Genomic DNA, 16781 nt, shown 5'->3' with positions numbered 1-16781 from the left:
TTGGTGTTATTGTTGGTTGGTCTTTTTAGTTGAATAAATTTTCTGTGAGTCTATGATTTGATCATTAGAAATTAAAAAAATGGTATCTTCTTACACAACCCACGAGTTCCTAACGTTGTTGTTGACAAGTCTTTATCATGATGTTCTGTTTATTTTATTTTTTTTCTTTTTGCAATTATTTACTTAAGATTCTAATTAGAGCAACTTTCACATAAATGGAAAAAAACAGAAATATAAACCACAATGACCACTGAAGCTTCCTTTTCTACCCAAAAGGGAATCAAAAGACGGACCCATGTGGATGGATGGCTTTTGTCTCTACACGAACCTTACATCAGAAACGCTAGTGATGAGAAACAGAGCGTGAAAACAGAGGAAATTACCAAACTTGAAGCAGCTTTGCTTGGGGTAAAGCCTCCGGTTCCGGTTGGACCAAAGGCAGGAGGAGTTCCCGGAAATGGAGTAAAGCCTCCGGTTCCGTTTGTTGTTGGAGTTGTTCCCGTTGGTGGTGTAGTTGAAGGAGGCGACCCTGCAGAGCTGTTAACACACACACACACACCAAACTTTTTCAAAGTCATGTTTATGAATATGAGACAGGTTAAGGTTAATGGAAGTGATCATTAGTTACCTAGCGCTTGAAGGATATATACATCCAGTAACCAAATCTGCACAAAAGAACATCATCAAGATCATAACTACTTTTCTTGTCAAATCTATAAGTTGATTGACTTACTTGAAGGTGGGGTTTGACTGGTAGTGGCAGTTCCAGAGAAATTACAGCTTCCAGGGACCTGAGCTGCTTTCTGGAAGTAGCTGTTAACAGCCCAATCACAATGGTTTTTGATGGTGTTTGGTTGATAACAAGCACCCTTGTCATGGATTGGGTTACAATCTGCTAAGGTTCCACAAGCATAGTCTATCGATGTTTGAAGCCCGTTGTCACCTATCCCATCTTTGCAGAGACAGTAAATAGCACCTAGAGAGAAAGAGAAAATTTTAAGTAAATGTTATGGACCCTTTAGGAAGAAGAGAAGAAAGACTTACTTGAAGATGTGGTCAAGGCCAAGAGAAGCAAGACACCTAGAAACATTCTCATGATGATTAGTCTTAAGGTCACTTTTTTAGGGGAAGCACCAAAATAGACGGCAAGGCACACACCAAAACCAAGATGATGGCTTTAGAGAGAGAAGATGTAGAGAAGTGTAGAGCATTGGAAAATGATAGTTGATTTAGTATATATATATATAACTTGTAAGTAAGTCTTTTGGTAACAAAGTTCCAAGTCTAAGTACGATTATGTATATACTTTGGTAAGTTGATTTATAACGTTGAATAAGAAACAGAAATTGACAAACTATGCGGGGCCCTCTCGGGTTGTTGCATAACGCATCTTTGATAATTGATTAATTATATGTTTCACGCATTTCTCTTGACTTGTTTGTTTCATTATCATACAATTAATGTTTTGTTAACTGTACTTATTCGTAGATTGTTGTTAGAACTTTCGATCGGGAATTTTATTTGTATATTTATTGTAGCGTGCGTAATAACAATTGGGGATGTAGCTCAAATGGTAGAGCGCTCGCTTTGCATGCGAGAGGCACGGGGTTCGATCCCCCGCATCTCCAAATTTGTTTTACCTTTTTCCTTTTAATGTAACAGTACAATTATTTCTCAAGATACTTATTCTTAGGTAGATGCACTTGGCTACCAGCCTACCACTTGCCTTATATTCTCTTGCAAACTCACATATTAGCTAGTATACTCTCTGACATGTTATGACGAGGAACATAGGTTTCTCTTTCTTTGCCACAGAGTATATTCTTTTAACTGAATAACTAACACCTAAAGAGAGAAACCTTAGTTTTAACTGAATAACAACTGGTAGATTACAACAAAATGATGTCTGGTGGCTTTTGCGTTGTTGAAGTTGTAGAACAATAATCTAAATTGGATGTTGAAGCTACTAAAATGGTGAATAAATTTTGCTTTAGTCTATATGATTGATCATTAGAAATTATAAAAATATGGTATCTTTTTATTGACAAGTCTTTATCATAATGCTCTGTTTTTATTTTATTTATTTACTCAAGATTCTAATTAGAGCAACTTTCACATAAATGCAACAACAGAAATATAAACCACAATGACGACTGAAGCTTCCTTTTCTACCCAAAAGGGAACCAAAGACGGACCGATGTGGATGTCTTTGTCTCCATACGAACGTTACATCAGAAGCGCTAGTGTTGATAAACAGAAGCACCGTTGGTTGGAGTAACGGTTCCGTTTGTCTGCTTTGTTCCCGGTGGTGGTGTAGTTGAAGGAAGCGACCCTGGAGAGCTGTTAATACACACACCAAACTTTTTATAAGTCATATCCATGTAAATGAGTTAGGCTTAGGTTTGTGTTAGTGATCATTAGTTACCTAGCGCTTGAAGGATAGACACATCCGGTAACCAAATCTGCACAAAAGAACCTCATCAAGACCACAACTTTTCTCATCAAAATGTAAACTTTTTTACTTACATGGAGATGGGTTTTGACTGGTAGTGGCAGTTCCAGAGAAGTCGCAGCTTCCAGGGGCTTGAGCTACATTCTGGAAGTAGCTGTTAACAGCCCAATCACAGTGGCTTTTGATGGTGTTTGGTTGATAACAAGCACCCTTGTCAAGAATTGGGTTGCAATCTAATTTTCCACAAACATAGTCTATTGATGCTTGAAGTGCGTTGTCTTCTGTCCCATCTTTGCAGAGGCAGTAAGTTGCATCTAGAGAGAAAGAAAGACATAGAAATAAAATCTTAAATACTGTTATTGGACCGTATACCAAGAAGAGAAGAAAGGTACTTACTTGAAGATGTGGTCAAGGCCAAGAGAAGGAAGAGAGCTAGAAACATTCTCATGATGATTGGGTCTTAAGATCACTCTTTTAGGAGAAGCACGAAATAGACAGCCAGGAACACACCAAAACCAAGATATGATGTAGAGAACTTGGAAAATGAAAGTTGATTTGATGAATATATATATATAGTATAAAGAAACTTGTAAACCAATCAGTTGGTTACAAAGTTCCAAATACGATATATGGTTTGTAGTGTGAATAAAAACTGATTGTATTTAAGTGTGAACATTTTTAGAGAGAAATAAAACTATATTTAGTAAGTTGGATTTGTAAAACGTACAATAAGAAAAAGAACTATGCGGGGGCCCTCTCGGGTTGTTGCACGCCGCATCTAAGATAATCGTGTGGTTAACGCATTTCTGTTTGACCTGTTTTCTCATTAATCATTTCAGTTTTGTTAGTTGTACTTACTTATTCGTAGCTGCTTGTTATGATAGATCTTTTGGTCGAAAAACGTATTTATTGTATTTAATTGATGAATTAATAAAATAGTAATGTAGCTCAAATGTTAGAGCGCTTGCTTTGTATGCGAGAGGCATGGGGTTCGTTTCCCACCTCTCCCAAATTTGTTTACCTTTTCAATTTTAGTGTACAGTCAAATTATTTTTGGAGATATTTTTATCTACTTAGAGCGCAAGCGATGTCTAACACAGTTCTATATGCAAGAAGCCAAAGACTATGTAAAATCTAACTGGTACAACCCTAGCAAGCACTAAACAAAAGACAGTTTCAAGATATCTTCAGAGCGAAGTGAAACGTAATTTGTTTCTCTTCAAACAACATTAGCCTGAAGATAGTTTTTGAGTAGACAGGCTGGTGCGGTACAACACTAGTTACGCATGAGTAGACAGGCTGAAACTGCGTAACTTTAAAACTTAATGTGGCCAATACCTTTTAGTTGTACTCCATGGGATTAAGAAAAGTAAACTACTGATCTGTCGTCTAAGCCAAAAACTGTGGCAAAACTCATGTCCCAAAACAAAGGGATTCAAGAACTGGAAATCATACTATTACAAACAAAACACTAATGTTTAAGTTGATAAATGATAAGTATATGTTTGCATAAGAAAAATACATCAATTTCACCACAACTTTTCACTGAATACAGAGTTACTCTAGGTAATGATCTTCCTCCGATTGAAATTTGCAGACCAGTTGGACTACCGGAGCTAGGTAGGCTTAGAAGAACGTTTGTTAAATTGATGGGTCAGTCGAGTCTGAGCGGGCCACCGTTACCAACTGATGCAAACAGTGGAAAGAGACGGTTTGTGGATTACTTGAACAGAGAGTTTAGAGGTAATAACGCTTGAATGCATCATCTCTCCTAATTTTGCCATTGTAAACCCTATCATTTCCCCAAAAAAACATTCTGAACCCTTGACAAAACAGTTATGAATCCTTAAGAACCCTTCCGCTGTGACTGGGTATCACAGTCATAACTGGTCTGCAAATTTAACAAACGTTCTTCTAAGCCTACCTAGCTCCGGTAGTCCAACTGGTCTGCAAATTTCAATCGGAGGAAGATAATTGCCTAGAGTAACTCTGCTTATAGCCCCACCAAGCGCTTGTTGTTCCACGACCGCATTGATGACTCTTGTGTCGCTCTGTCCAACTCATAAAGATAATTCGCTTCTGAGAATCTTCTCTGTAGGCATGTTGGCATAGTTCTGGTTGCGGTCTAGATGAAACGAAGCTTCATCGATGATTCTAACGTTTTGCTTCGTTTCAGATTCTTTCAGTTCTTCGGATAAGGTTACTGCAGCTGCAAGGTTGCCCACAAATCACAACTAGCGCCATTTGTCTGAAGTCTTGTCACACTGCCTACAAAATGGAACAGCAGAAATTGACAAACTATGCGGGGCCCTCTCGGGTTGTTGCATAACGCATCTTTGATAAATTGATTAATTATATGTTTCACGCATTTCTCTTTGACTTGTTTGTTTCATTATCATACAATTAATGTTCTGTCCCCCGCATCTCAAAACTTGCATGCGAGAGGCACGGGTTTCGATTCCCCGCATCTCCAAATTTGTTTTACCTTTTTCCTTTTAATATTACAGTCGAATTATTTCTCAAGATACTTATTCTCAGTATTAGCAAGTGTACTCTCTGACATGTTATAACGAGGCACATAGGTTTCTCTTTCTTTGCCACAGTATATTTTTTTTAACTGAATAACATCTGGTAGATTAGATTACTACAAAATGATGCTGGTGGCAGTTGCGTTGTTGAAGTTGTAGAACAATAATCTAAATAGGATGTTGAAGCTACTAAATGGTGAATAAATTTTGCTTTAGTCTATATGATTGATCATTAGAAATTATAAAAATATGGTATCTTTTTATTGACAAGTCTTTATCATAATGCTCTGTTTTTATTTTATTTATTTACTCAAGATTCTAATTAGAGCAACTTTCCCATAAATGCAACAACATAATTATAAACCACAATGACCACTGAAGCTTCCTTTTCCACCCAAAAGGGAACCAAAGACGGACCCATGTGGATGTCTTTGTCTCCACACGAACGTTACATCAGAAACGCTAGTGTTGATAAACAGATTGCGAAAGCAGGGGAAATGACCAAACTGGAAGCACCGTTGGTTGAAGGAGAACACCCTGGAGAGCTGTTAATACACACAAAACTTTTTATAAGTCATATCCATGTAAATGAGACAGGCTTAGGTTTGTGTTAGTGGTCGTTAGTTACCTAGGGCTTGAAGGATAGACACATCCGGTAACCAAATCTGCACAAAAGAACCTCATCAAGACCACAACTTTTCTCATCAAAATGTAGATTTTTTACTTACTTGAAGGTGGGTTTTGACTGGTAGTGGCAGTTCCAGTGAATACGCAGCTTCCAGGGGCTTGAGCTTGACTCTGGAAGTAGCTGTTAACAGCCCAATCACAATGGCTTTTGATGGTGTCTGGTTGATAACAAGCACCCTTGTCACGGATTGGGTTGCAATCTAATTTTCCACAAACATAGTCTATTGATGCTTGAAGTGCGTTGTCTTCTGTCCCATCTTTGCAGAGACAGTAAGTTGCATCTAGAGAGAAAGAGAGACATAGAAATGAAATCTTGAATACTGTTATTGGACCGTATACCAAGAAGAGAAGAAAGGTACTTACTTGAAGATGTGGTCAAGGGCCTCAAGGCCAAGAGAAGCAAGAGAGCTAGAAACATTCTCATGATGATTGGGTCTTAAGATCACTCTTTTAGGAGAAGCACGAAATAGACAGGATATGATGTAGAGAACTTGGAAAATGAAAGTTGATTTGATAATATATATATATATATATATATATATATATATATATATATATGTAAAGAAACTTGTAAGTCAATCAGTTGGTTACAAAGTTCCAAATACGATATATGGTTTGTAGTGTGAATAAAAACTGATTGTATTTAAGTGTGAACATTTTTAGAGAGAAATAAAACTATATTTAGTAAGTTGGATTTGTAAAACGTACAATAAGAAAAAGAAACTGACAAACTATGCGGGGGCCCTCTCGGGTTGTTGCACGCCGCATCTAAGATAATTGTGTGGTTAACGCATTTCTCACTAATCATTTCAGTTCTGTTAGTTGTACTTACTACTTATTCGTAGCTATTTCAGTTTTGTTAGTTGTACTTTCTACTTATTCGTAGTTTGTTGTTATGATAGATATTTTGGTTGAACACTGTATTTATATAAACAAATTAAAGCTTAAGACATATGGGGATGTAGCTCAAATGGTAGAGCGCTCGCTTTGCATGCGAGAGGCACGGGGTTCGATCCCCCGCATCTCCAAAATTGGTTTGCCTTTTCTGTTTTAATGTACAGTCAAATTATTTTTGGAGATACTTTTATCTACTTAGAGCGCAAGCGATGTCTAACACAGTTCTATCTGCAAGATGCCAAAGACAATGTACAACCGAACTGGTACAACACTAGCTGACACTAAACAAAAGACAGTTTCAAGATATCTTCAGAGTGAAGTGAAACGTAATTTGTTTCTCGTCAAACAATATTAGCCTGAAGATAGTTTTTGAGTAGACAGGCTGGTATGGTTACAACACTAGCTGAAACTGCGTAACTTTATAACTTTATGGGCCAATAAATACCTTTTAGCCCCTTTTTGTCGTACTCATGTTCAAAGACAAAGTCATTCAAGAACTGGAAAGATATTATTACACAAAAAAACTGTTTTAACTTGATAAATGATAATTATATGTTTGCATAAGAAAAATACATCAATTTGTCCACAACTTTTCACTGAAGAGCACAAAGTGTAACTTGACTTGTGTTTAGAAAATGCAAAAACCAAATTGGAAAGTGGTTCTTCCCCAACTAACTTCAAGCGTTACTACCTCCAAACTCTCTGTTCAAGTAATCCACAAACCGTCTCTTTCCACTGTTTGCGTCAGTTGGTAACGGCGGCCCGCTCAGACTCGACTGACCCATCAACTTAACAAACGTTCTTCTAAGCCTCCCTAGCTCCGGTAATCCAATCGGTCTGCAGATTTCAATCGGAGGAAGATCATTACCCAGAGTAACCCTGCTTATAGCCCCACCAAGCGCTTGTTGTTCCACGATCGCATTAATAACTTCTTGTGTCGCTCTGTCCAACTCGTAGAGAGAATTCGCTTCAGAGAATCTAGCGGACTGTGTAGCAATACTCGGTTGGAGGATCCTCACGTCTTGAGTTTTGGAATCAACAGTCTTGGTCAGATAAGTCACAGCCTCTAAAACCACAGGAGATGATTTCTCTATTCCATCTCTAGAAAGGAACAGCTCAAAGAGAGGCGAATCCCATCGGTTCCTCCTCTCAGGTTTCTCAAACCTTCTCACCAGATCCTCGAATATACCATCGTCATACGAAGCCTCACCTCTACCCTCACGTTCCTTATTCCACTCCCTGCAACGATCTTCATCCACATCACAGAAGAGAACACAGTACCTAATCCCAGCGGCACGCGCAATACACCACAGCTCGTATCTGTAACCTTTAATGCTGTTCAAAGAATCTACAATAACAATGTCTCCTCTCGAAACAGATCTATCAACATCCGACCTAAGCTTTCCTCTAAGCATCTTCTCTGCAGGCATGTTGGCATAGTTCTGGTTGCGGTCTAGATGAAACGAATCCTCGTCGATGATTCTAACGTTCTGCTTCGTTTCAGATTCTTTCAGTGCTTCGGATAAGGTTACTGCAGCTGTTGATTTGCCACTACAAGGTTGCCCACAAATCACAACTAGCGCCATTGGTCTGAACTTGTCACGCTGCCTACAAAATGGAACTTTAGATCCAAAGCTAATATGATGATAACAATCGTTTCGAACAGCTAAAGGGCATCAAAACACATAACTAAGGGATAGGCAAAGACCCAGATTCAAAGCATCCAACTTTCTATAGCTGTATCAATAACTAACATCAGGTATGAAGAAATCAAGCAAATTAAAGTATAATTCGAGCAAATTGATCCACGAAAGTGGGCTTTTCATGAATCAAAAGAGATAAGCTATACTTACTCAGATCACGAGCAGATGCAACGAACTGGAGATCTACGGAATCTGTATAGAAACAACGAGAGATCGACACCGGAAGCAAAAAGTCGAGAGTGTTGTCGAGAGAAAGGTCGCGTGAGCATCTGATTTGGGAATTTAGGGTTTATGAGAGAGGATTAGATTATAACCGGTTGAATTTGTGTGGCCCGGTTTAACTCAAATTGAATCTCAATTATGTTTCGGTTTAAAAAGATAGATACGCGTATATGCCAAAGCAAGTTGCAAGGCACGTGCTGGTACACAGCGAGGACATTATTGTAACTTCGTATCATTTAAAGTGTTTTTATAAGGTACATTGATGTTGTCTCGGTATCCGAATTTAATCTGGGCCGGGTCTTCCCCCAAATCGAAAAGCACGAATTTTCAACCCTAGCCTCTTTCGAAATTTCCCCCAATTTATTTTTTTTCGTCGATTCGCGTTCAGATCTCTTCCTTCTTCCAGATCTATCTTCAAATCAATTGTAATTTTCGTTTCCCTCTTGATTTCATCTTTCGATTGGTACCTGTTTTGATATCATCCATTCGTTGTGGTCAAATCTAGTGTTTGAGCTAGATTCAGATCTGTAAACAACAGATCTGAACAATTTTTCGTTTAGATGTTTAATTCCTTTGATATTCTTATCGGATTCGTTCTTAATTTCTAGTTTCCCCAATTTTTTAATATTTTGATTTCTAGGGTTTGTCAGATCTGTCAATTAATCGAGGGCTTGTGTCTGTTGTCTCGATAATTAGCCAATTCTTTGATTTTTGATTCCTGATTTGTTGATCTACGCCGTGAATTGAAATCTAGGGTTAGGGTTTCCTTCAGATTTGGGGATTTTTTTAATTTACTCATATTAAATTGGGGGTTTTGGTATTTTTAATTAAATTCCCCTCAGTACTTAACTTAACATGGGACTTAGAGCTCTCACCGTTGTAGACTTGTTGTTTGTTACTTGTTAGTGTGTGGATGTTATATAAATGGCAGTTGACAGAAGACAACCTTCACGCCAAGTAACTAAATTTGCTTTTGGTTTTTTTCATTTTACAGGTACAAAAAAATATGGGTTTAAAGCGCACTTTTGAAGCTGAGGATGTGCAAGAGCTCAACATGAAGGATGCAAAAGAGATTAGTTATTGCAATAAGCTGGCCAAACTAGATGATGGAGTTCCATATCATGTTTCATTGGAGAAGTCAGGTGTTGTCATAGGTAATAATAGTGTGCATCTTCTTGCTTAGGGGTTAACGTGACAAACTCAATCATCTTGCTTAATTTGTTGCGCTGTGTGGTACTAGCAGGAGAGGATCTAAGTGGTCTCTACGGGTTTGAATGGGAAGATAATGTTGAGAAGGGGTTAGATACCAACGCACCTTTCTCTTGGATCACATCTGAGGAGGATGCTACGACTCAGTCAACCCTTTCTCACGAATCTCCCGAGTCAGATGTCCTCTGGAGACCAGTGTCTCCAGCAGACGATGTTGATTGGTGTGAGAATTCTCCTAGAAAACAAGTTCCAATCGGGTCCGATTACCAGGCTGATATTCCTGAATGCGTCAAGGAAGAAGTCAGTGAAGAACAAGTGATGGGGAAGTGCGTCATTCCAATGCCTGACCGTGAAACCGACTTCTTCGAAATCGGTAAAGGAAGAAAGGAATGCGTTTGCGTGGATAAAGGCTCCATCAGATGCGTGCAGCAACACATAATGGAAAACAGAGAAGGCTTGTTTGAAACTGTCGGATACGAAAAATGTCTGAGCATAGGTCTCGGTGAAATGGGTGAGGAAGTCGCTGGTAAACTAACTGAAGACGAGGAAGACCTGTTTCACGAGGTTGTTTACTCCAACCCTGTTTCACTTGACCGTGATTTCTGGAAACAACTAAAGTCTGCGTTTCCTACACGGACCATGAAGGAGATTGTGAGCTATTATTTCAACGTCTTCATTCTTCGAAGACGAGCTGTTCAGAATCGTTCTAGAAGCCTGGACATTGATAGCGACGATGACGAGTGGCAAGTGGAGTATGATAACACGTTTTATGGCTCTCAAACTCAAGATGAGAGAACCGGAATAAGCTTATCAGGAGATGAAGAGGAAGAGGTGAATGTTGAAGAAGATTCGTGCACGTCCGATGACTTCCTCCAGTCCAATGTAAACAGAGAAGAATCCGATGTTGGGAAGCACTGGCGCCACTGCAGTGATTTGTTGGAAGATCAGTCATATTCATTTGATCCTTGTTGGAGTAAGAACATTGATCTTCTTCCAACTTCCAACATCCTCGACGAGATCTTTGGTCAACAAGACCCATGGGATGATTTCTCTAGGGGAAGAAAGTAAATGAGTAACGGTATCAAATCTCCCCATTGTTACTATGCTTTAGTTCTGAATCTTGTGTATGTGTAAATGCGTTATTTAAGAGCATCCTCCAAGCTGGATGTTGTAAGAGAGTTCTCTGTAGTTGGAGTCTTTTTTTTTTGTATTTTTTATACTTTAGATTATTTGTAATTTACCTTTCTAAATCAGATTTAGAATATCTTGTAAGAAGAAGAAAAAATCTTCAAAAACTGTTTAATAAACTGACTTTTTCATCTCTAGTTCTCTATGACATTTGCTCTGTTGTCATAAATAGTCTCTCAGATCTTGCAACCACCTCTGAAACTAGAGCTGTAAACTGGGCGAGCCCATGTCCATTAGCCCATATCCATTTGTCCATTCATTGTTTGTGGACAGCAAAGTGACCATGTCCATTAAGAACCATGTCCATTAAAGATCATACCCACTAACACCCATATTTTTATGGGCTGCCATGGGGTCCATAATGACCATATAAGAAAATTTTAAATTTTAATTTATAAGCATACAATTATATATAAAAGTTCATAAAATTAAAATTCATCCATAAATTCAAAAGTACAACAATACATAAGTTCATAAATACAACAATTACGGTTTTGGTGGGAAAAATTGATTTTGCAGTTTTGGCGGAAAAACTCGATTTTGCAGTTTTGACGGAAAAACTCGATTTTGCAGTTTTGACGGAAAAACTCGATTTTTCAGTTTTGGCGGAAAAAATTCATTTTTGCGGTTTTGGCGGAAAACTCGATTTTCTGATTTTGGCAGAGAAACTCGATTTTTCGGTTTTGCCATGGGATCTATAATGACCATATAAGAAAATTTTAATTTATAAGCATACAATTACATATACAAGTTCATAAAATTAAAATTCATCCATAAATTCATAAGTACAATAATACATAAGTTCATAAGTACAACAATTTCGGTTTTGGCGAGAAAAATCGATTTTGCGGTTTTGGCAGAAAAACTCGATTTTCCGGTTTTGGCGGGAAAATTCGATTTTGCGTTTTGAAGAAAAACTCGATTTTCTGGTTCTGACGGGAAAATTTGATATTAAAATTTAAGCGAAAAAATCGATTTTACGAGTTTAGCGGAAAAACTTAAATTTTATAAACGTTAGGTTTTGTGACCATTGGACAGTCCACGTCCATAAAGCCCAAAACCAATAAAAACCATTTTCTTAATGGTCTTCCACATTTTGTCCAATGAAAACTAATGGGAAAAATGGGTTTGTCCATATTAAGCCCGTTTGTATATGGACATGGGCAACCATTGGACGGCCCGCCCATTTGACACCTCTATCTGAAACAGTGTGTTTTGGTAGTTACAGAACAGAGCCTCTTAACGGTCTGAAAAGTAAGGATAAACAGAGGACCTTAATAGTGGCTGATCACTTGTCCCATCTTTGACGCGTCTCCTCTTCATATTTAGATCCTTTCAGCGGTTCTAAACGATCCGTTCTTGATATTCATATCTTTGTCACAGCTTTCTATTTTTGGATAACCATTTTCCTTTTCCTTTCTCTAGATTTTTCTTTAATCTGAATCTTCTCTTTGGAGACGTCTCAATCAAATAGTCTTTCTCTCATTGTCGAATAAATGTTTGGATTCTTAAAGTCTCCGGGGAACAACAAAGTTCCCAACGAATCATCAAACAACAAAGGAGGAGGAACGATCAACGCAGGAAGAAGAACTTCTTCGGAACCAGTCCTCATAACACCAGATTTCGACGAAGATGACGACAAGTACAAGAAGGGTTTCAGCAACTCTGGTGATCTGCAGAGCCAGACGACGGAGGATTTAGAGAAGTACGCGGTTTATAAAGCCGAAGAAACAACCAAAGGTGTCAACAACTGTCTTAAGATCGCTGAAGATATAAGATCGGACGCTACGAGGACGCTTGATATGTTGCACGCGCAAGGTGAACAGATTAACAGGACTCATGTTATGGCTGTTGAAATGGATAAAGATCTCGGTCGGGTAATGCTTTTTTTTTCTCTTACATTTTGTTTTTTTTTTTCTTTGGTTTAACCTGCCGGGCTTATGTTTTTCTTATAAAGATGTTCTGTTTTTTTTTAAAAATGATTCGTTGATAATTTGTTTTGGGAGAGCAGGGAGAGAAGCTTTTGAACAGTTTAGGAGGAATGTTTTCTAAGCCATGGAAACCAAAGAAGGGTAAAGAGATTGCAGGACCTATGATCACACCAGGTAGAGACTTATAATCTACATATTATTTAACAGGTGTTTGATCTGCACATGCAGGAATAATCATTTTACAGTTATTTGCATTTTTAATTTAAAGATCATCATGGTTAATGTTTATGCTTTGAAAATGTTTGAGCTGAACATTATTTTTTTTTGTATATGACAAAATATTATCGAAATATATGTTTGTTATTGCGTTAATTTTTTCGGAAACTCTCGAATAGTAGTATAGCTGATTCTTGATCATTGATAATTGATTCTTGATTGTGATTAAGATCATGTGGTTTGGTTGAATGGTTTAGATAAAGCGTCGAAGAAGAGCGCGAATAACAAAGAAGAGCGAGAGAAACTCGGTTTGGCTGCGAAAGGACGATCGAGCAGCCAACCGATACCATCAGACCAACCAACAAACGCTATGCAGAAAGTGGAGGTGTTTTTCTTCTTCTTATTCTTCAAATTCTTAAACTTGGTAATACTTTTGAGAATCTAAAAAATGGTATGTTTTGATGTGCAGCAAGAGAAGGCAAAGCAAGACGATGGACTTTCAGATTTGAGTGACATTTTGGGTGATCTTAAGGGCATGGCCCTTGACATGGGATCTGAGCTCGACAAGTCAGATAACACACTTACATACATACGTATTTTCATACATTTTTTGTACGTAGAATACTTAATTCTTATTATTATTGCAGACAAAACAAGGCTCTTGATCATCTCGACGGCGATATTGATGAGCTTAACAACCGTGTTCAAGGAGCTAATCAACGAGCACGTCACTTGCTTTCCAAATAAATACCTTCCAAAACATCCAAAAAAAACTACTATTTTCCTATACGTATTTTCTCTCTTTACGTTTGTACACTTGAAACTCTCTTCTTTGTTTCATTCTTTGCTATAAAAGTTGTAAATATATAAGATCTCATTTGATATAATAAAAGCATTTTTTCAGTTCCTAATCCAACAAACTAATAAAAACATTAATACATACATACATATACTCGTACAGTATGTATTTACACCAAAAACTCTTTTAACATAGAGTGATTTTCGGACAAACTCTATTATTATAGTGTACACTTTCCAACATGAGAACATATGGTTCTTACCGTGGGAAAGAAGATATAATAAATACTATACAAATCAGACACCTTAATAGATTAACTTCTTTACTATCATGTCTCCTCGTTCTTGACTGGGATCCAACGGTTATCAGATGAAGAAGATCCTTTCTTCCCCCTTGTAAAAAACCCTATAATGAACCCTAAAAGCACACCAATAACCAACAAGCCTGCTCCTTTAACATACCATAAGACATCAGACTCAGGTTTCCCCACAAGTGTTGCAGATACAGGAACGGTCTTAATAGTTTCCTCTTTCCTCCCACTGATTACTTCCCCAGACGCAAACATCTCAACACTATCATGAACTTCTCCATCATGGTTACCCACAAACGAAACAGTGAGCTTCTCTTTGTTCGCAACCAAACGAGTGTACCCAAACTCACCCGTCCTGTACATCGACTGTTCAGGCTGAGGGAATATAGGAAGACCCGGATGGTTCGGTCTCGGCTGCCAAATCGGTTGCCAGTCTTGACCACCCATACCGATCACAAGATGAACCGGGCTTCCTCTCCACTGTTTCCCACACGTGTTGTTGCTTATCGGACAAAACCTCTCGTATCTATGAACATGTCCCCACAGAGCAAGCGTCACGTTGTTCTCCACAAACAGCGGCTCCAAATGCTCCACCATCTTTTGCCTAATCATCGCGTCTCTCACCTCGTTGCTCGTGGTGTACATCGGTCTGTGTCCTTGCACGACAACAAACGGTGTTTTCTCCCTGTTCACAGACTCAAGATCTCGCTTTATAAACTCGTATTGCCTCCCTCCTTTGAGAAAGTTCGTCTCGGTGGAGATGTAAAGGAAATGAACCGACCCCATGTCGTAAGAGTAATACAAATTCCTTGTAGGAGGAGCTTTCGTTCCCGTTGGTTCCGACGAGTTTCCAGGCATGTTGAACTTGAGACTATACGGCACACCGCACTCTCCCCCACCGTCATTACCGTAAGTTCCCCAATCAGGTTTCCACGGCTGAGTAGGGAAGTCATACTCGTGGTTACCAATGCAGACGTGGTAAGGAACTCTCGAGGCAATAGGCTCGATCTGAGCAAAGAACTCATCCCACACCCAGGAGTAACCACGAGCGTAGCTTATATCTCCAATGTGCGAAACGAGAGCCGGCTTGTCACCAAGAGCTTCGATGTCGCGGAGTATCCACTTCACTGTGGACATACTCTCGTCCTGCGTCCGGATAAAGGTATTGTAAGGTGTAGCGCAACCCATGTCTCCGAACATGAAAGCTATGGTTTCTTCTGAGTAGATATCTCGAGCGATGAAGCTGTGGATCTCACTCCATCCCTTTGAATCACTCCCAACCTGTTACAAAGACATAAAATGTCATAAAGACATAACCAATGTTCTAATAAATTGGTCTGGACGGCACTTAAAGCTCGGTCATAGCCGAAACGATTTTCTTAACATCTCAAATGGGTTTAGACTGTTCTAAATCGGTTGAGATCTGTCTAAATCGATCTAAATTAGTCTTAGCTCTGTTAAACTAAGCAATAATAATAGTAGAAATCAACAAATTTATCTTATTTCTTTTGTTTTGTATATCTAACAATTATAATTAAACCCAAAAACTAAAATATCTAATATAAATGCAAATTATATAGAAAATAAATCAACAATTTCTTACCACCTAAACTCCGCCTAGTAGCAATTTCTTAAAAATTGGACATAACCTTTGATGTTCATCTGTCTTAAAGACATAATAACCTTTGATGTTCTTACAACTACTTTAAATTAAATTAAATTAAAGACATAACCTTTTGATTCAGATTTAGCTTTTACCTGATAATAATACCTAACGCCACCGTTCAAATTCTTCATAACGGTATGAAAAATCCACCCGGGATCTCTCCATCCCACGGTGGAATTAGCCGGAGCATTACACATATGCTCCCTCTCGTACCTAATCCCGCGCGCCGCCGCGGAGTTCGCCAACGCATCCTCCGCCTCTCCGTACCTCACGAACCTTTCTTCCCCATCCCCAGCTACGAACGTGACCTGCATCCTGTTAACCTTATCCTCGAACGCCAAATGGATCTGCTCCGGCCTCCCCACGCCGGCGGATCCGAACCCCACCTGCTCCGATTCCGCCAGAAGGTGCTTCGTTCCCGGTAAGGGATTCTGGTCGTGGTCCTTGTGCTTCGGATTGATCTCGGACTGCGTCCATCGGAAGATACGGAACGTGTAGTTCGATCGGAGGTTGGTGAGGGGGAGGGAGATCGCGCCGGAGCCGGATTGCCACGTGGGGGAGGCGTTGAGGAACTTGTAGCCGATGAAGTGGTCGTGGGGAGAGGCTGGGGGGGAGTAGATGCCTAGCCAGTCGAGATCGGAGGGAGAGTCGAGGTTGGACCATTTGATGAGGATGGAATCGCCGGATCGGCTTAGAGTTTTGGGGGAGATGGATAAGGTTGCTTTGGCGTTAGCTGAGGAGACGAAGACGGAGAGGAAGAGGATGAAGGTAGAGAACTCGACGATCATGGCGGTAGATGCGACGCGACGGGGGAAAGCAAAAGAATAATTGTCCCCGCCGGAGACGAGGAAGATATAAACACTATTTGATACGATGACGTGTTATCGTTCGATGTGTTGATCTATGACGTGTCACCTTCCTTCTATATGGGCTTATTGAAGCTCAAACATATGGGCCTTACTTGGCTAATTTG

At 39.2% G+C, this 16781-nt stretch overlaps 5 protein-coding genes, 1 long non-coding RNA gene and 3 other non-coding genes across 16 annotated transcripts; 4 read left to right on the top strand and 5 right to left on the bottom strand.

Annotated features, from left to right (window-relative positions):
• Positions 1-87: 87 nt before the first annotated feature.
• LOC103843023 (PLASMODESMATA CALLOSE-BINDING PROTEIN 1-like) lies at positions 88-6813 on the bottom strand. 6 transcript variants are annotated; one of them, XM_033279042.1, is made up of 5 exons: positions 1045-1243; positions 734-976; positions 629-665; positions 339-537; positions 88-283 (listed from the first exon to the last, which is right to left on the bottom strand). In XM_033279042.1, the coding sequence occupies exons 1-5, from the start codon at positions 1094-1096 to the stop codon at positions 281-283; spliced, it is 534 nt and encodes a 177-aa protein (XP_033134933.1). In that variant the 5' UTR covers positions 1097-1243; the 3' UTR covers positions 88-280. The 6 variants fall into 6 exon arrangements, with proteins under 6 accessions (XP_033134933.1, XP_018510470.1, XP_009117962.1 ...); XM_018654954.2 differs by lacking the exons at positions 629-665; positions 734-976; positions 1045-1243 and adding exons at positions 2426-2462; positions 2527-2766; positions 2849-3007 and having other exon boundaries at positions 88-537; XM_009119714.3 differs by having other exon boundaries at positions 88-537; positions 1045-1234.
• Positions 1556-1628, top strand: TRNAA-UGC. Its single transcript has one exon. It is a non-coding gene; the product is annotated as a tRNA-Ala (tRNA).
• On the bottom strand, positions 4004-4449 carry MIR5713 (microRNA MIR5713). Its single transcript, NR_120822.1, has one exon. It is a non-coding gene; the product is annotated as a microRNA MIR5713 (primary transcript).
• Positions 6623-6695, top strand: TRNAA-UGC. The gene has a single exon. It is a non-coding gene; the product is annotated as a tRNA-Ala (tRNA).
• A 240-nt stretch (positions 6814-7053) lies between the features above and the next one.
• On the bottom strand, positions 7054-8615 carry LOC103843020 (protein KTI12 homolog). 3 transcript variants are annotated; one of them, XM_009119711.3, is made up of 2 exons: positions 8418-8615; positions 7054-8172 (listed from the first exon to the last, which is right to left on the bottom strand). In XM_009119711.3, exon 2 carries the CDS (start codon positions 8148-8150, stop codon positions 7242-7244), a length of 909 nt encoding a protein of 302 aa, XP_009117959.1. In that variant the 5' UTR covers positions 8151-8172; positions 8418-8615; the 3' UTR covers positions 7054-7241. The 3 variants fall into 3 exon arrangements, with proteins under 3 accessions (XP_009117959.1, XP_009117960.1, XP_033134924.1); XM_009119712.3 differs by having other exon boundaries at positions 7054-8168; XM_033279033.1 differs by having other exon boundaries at positions 7054-8301; positions 8418-8544.
• A 124-nt stretch (positions 8616-8739) lies between these two features.
• LOC103843019 lies at positions 8740-10976 on the top strand. The gene is made up of 3 exons (XM_009119710.2): positions 8740-8914; positions 9484-9643; positions 9733-10976. Exons 2-3 carry the CDS (start codon positions 9496-9498, stop codon positions 10764-10766), a joined length of 1182 nt encoding a protein of 393 aa, XP_009117958.1. The 5' UTR covers positions 8740-8914; positions 9484-9495; the 3' UTR covers positions 10767-10976.
• Positions 10800-12229, bottom strand: LOC117127952. Its single transcript, XR_004450980.1, has 2 exons — positions 12081-12229; positions 10800-11079 (listed from the first exon to the last, which is right to left on the bottom strand). It is a non-coding gene; the product is annotated as an uncharacterized LOC117127952 (long non-coding RNA).
• Positions 12230-12326: 97 nt separating this feature from the next.
• LOC103843018 (putative SNAP25 homologous protein SNAP30) lies at positions 12327-14129 on the top strand. Its single transcript, XM_009119709.3, has 5 exons — positions 12327-12763; positions 12898-12991; positions 13291-13418; positions 13503-13600; positions 13681-14129. The coding sequence occupies exons 1-5, from the start codon at positions 12383-12385 to the stop codon at positions 13778-13780; spliced, it is 801 nt and encodes a 266-aa protein (XP_009117957.1). The 5' UTR covers positions 12327-12382; the 3' UTR covers positions 13781-14129.
• Positions 13938-16644, bottom strand: LOC103843017 (probable inactive purple acid phosphatase 2). The gene is made up of 2 exons (XM_009119708.3): positions 15901-16644; positions 13938-15423 (listed from the first exon to the last, which is right to left on the bottom strand). The coding sequence occupies exons 1-2, from the start codon at positions 16594-16596 to the stop codon at positions 14161-14163; spliced, it is 1959 nt and encodes a 652-aa protein (XP_009117956.1). The 5' UTR covers positions 16597-16644; the 3' UTR covers positions 13938-14160.
• Positions 16645-16781: the final 137 nt, after the last annotated feature.

This window comes from Brassica rapa, chromosome A09 (assembly GCF_000309985.2).
Source record: "Brassica rapa cultivar Chiifu-401-42 chromosome A09, CAAS_Brap_v3.01, whole genome shotgun sequence".
Taxonomy (NCBI): domain Eukaryota; kingdom Viridiplantae; phylum Streptophyta; class Magnoliopsida; order Brassicales; family Brassicaceae; genus Brassica; species Brassica rapa.
This window is presented reverse-complemented; position numbering and strand designations above follow the sequence as displayed.

Coding starts and splice junctions, on each gene's coding strand:
- LOC103843018 (XM_009119709.3), top strand. CDS start 12,383: ATGTTTGGATTCTTAAAGTCTCCGGGGAACAACAAAGTTCCCAACGAA. Junction 12,992..13,290: donor AGGACCTATGATCACACCAG/GTAGAGACTTAT, acceptor TGAATGGTTTAG/ATAAAGCGTCGAAGAAGAGC. Junction 13,419..13,502: donor ACGCTATGCAGAAAGTGGAG/GTGTTTTTCTTC, acceptor TTTGATGTGCAG/CAAGAGAAGGCAAAGCAAGA.
- LOC103843020 (XM_009119711.3), bottom strand. CDS start 8,150: ATGGCGCTAGTTGTGATTTGTGGGCAACCTTGTAGTGGCAAATCAACA.
- LOC103843023 (XM_009119714.3), bottom strand. CDS start 1,096: ATGAGAATGTTTCTAGGTGTCTTGCTTCTCTTGGCCTTGACCACATCT. Junction 977..1,044: donor GGCCTTGACCACATCTTCAA/GTAAGTCTTTCT, acceptor CTTTCTCTCTAG/GTGCTATTTACTGTCTCTGC. Junction 666..733: donor CAGTCAAACCCCACCTTCAA/GTAAGTCAATCA, acceptor TCTTTTGTGCAG/ATTTGGTTACTGGATGTATA.
- LOC103843019 (XM_009119710.2), top strand. CDS start 9,496: ATGGGTTTAAAGCGCACTTTTGAAGCTGAGGATGTGCAAGAGCTCAAC. Junction 9,644..9,732: donor GAAGTCAGGTGTTGTCATAG/GTAATAATAGTG, acceptor TGGTACTAGCAG/GAGAGGATCTAAGTGGTCTC.
- LOC103843017 (XM_009119708.3), bottom strand. CDS start 16,596: ATGATCGTCGAGTTCTCTACCTTCATCCTCTTCCTCTCCGTCTTCGTC. Junction 15,424..15,900: donor GCGTTAGGTATTATTATCAG/GTAAAAGCTAAA, acceptor TCTTTGTAACAG/GTTGGGAGTGATTCAAAGGG.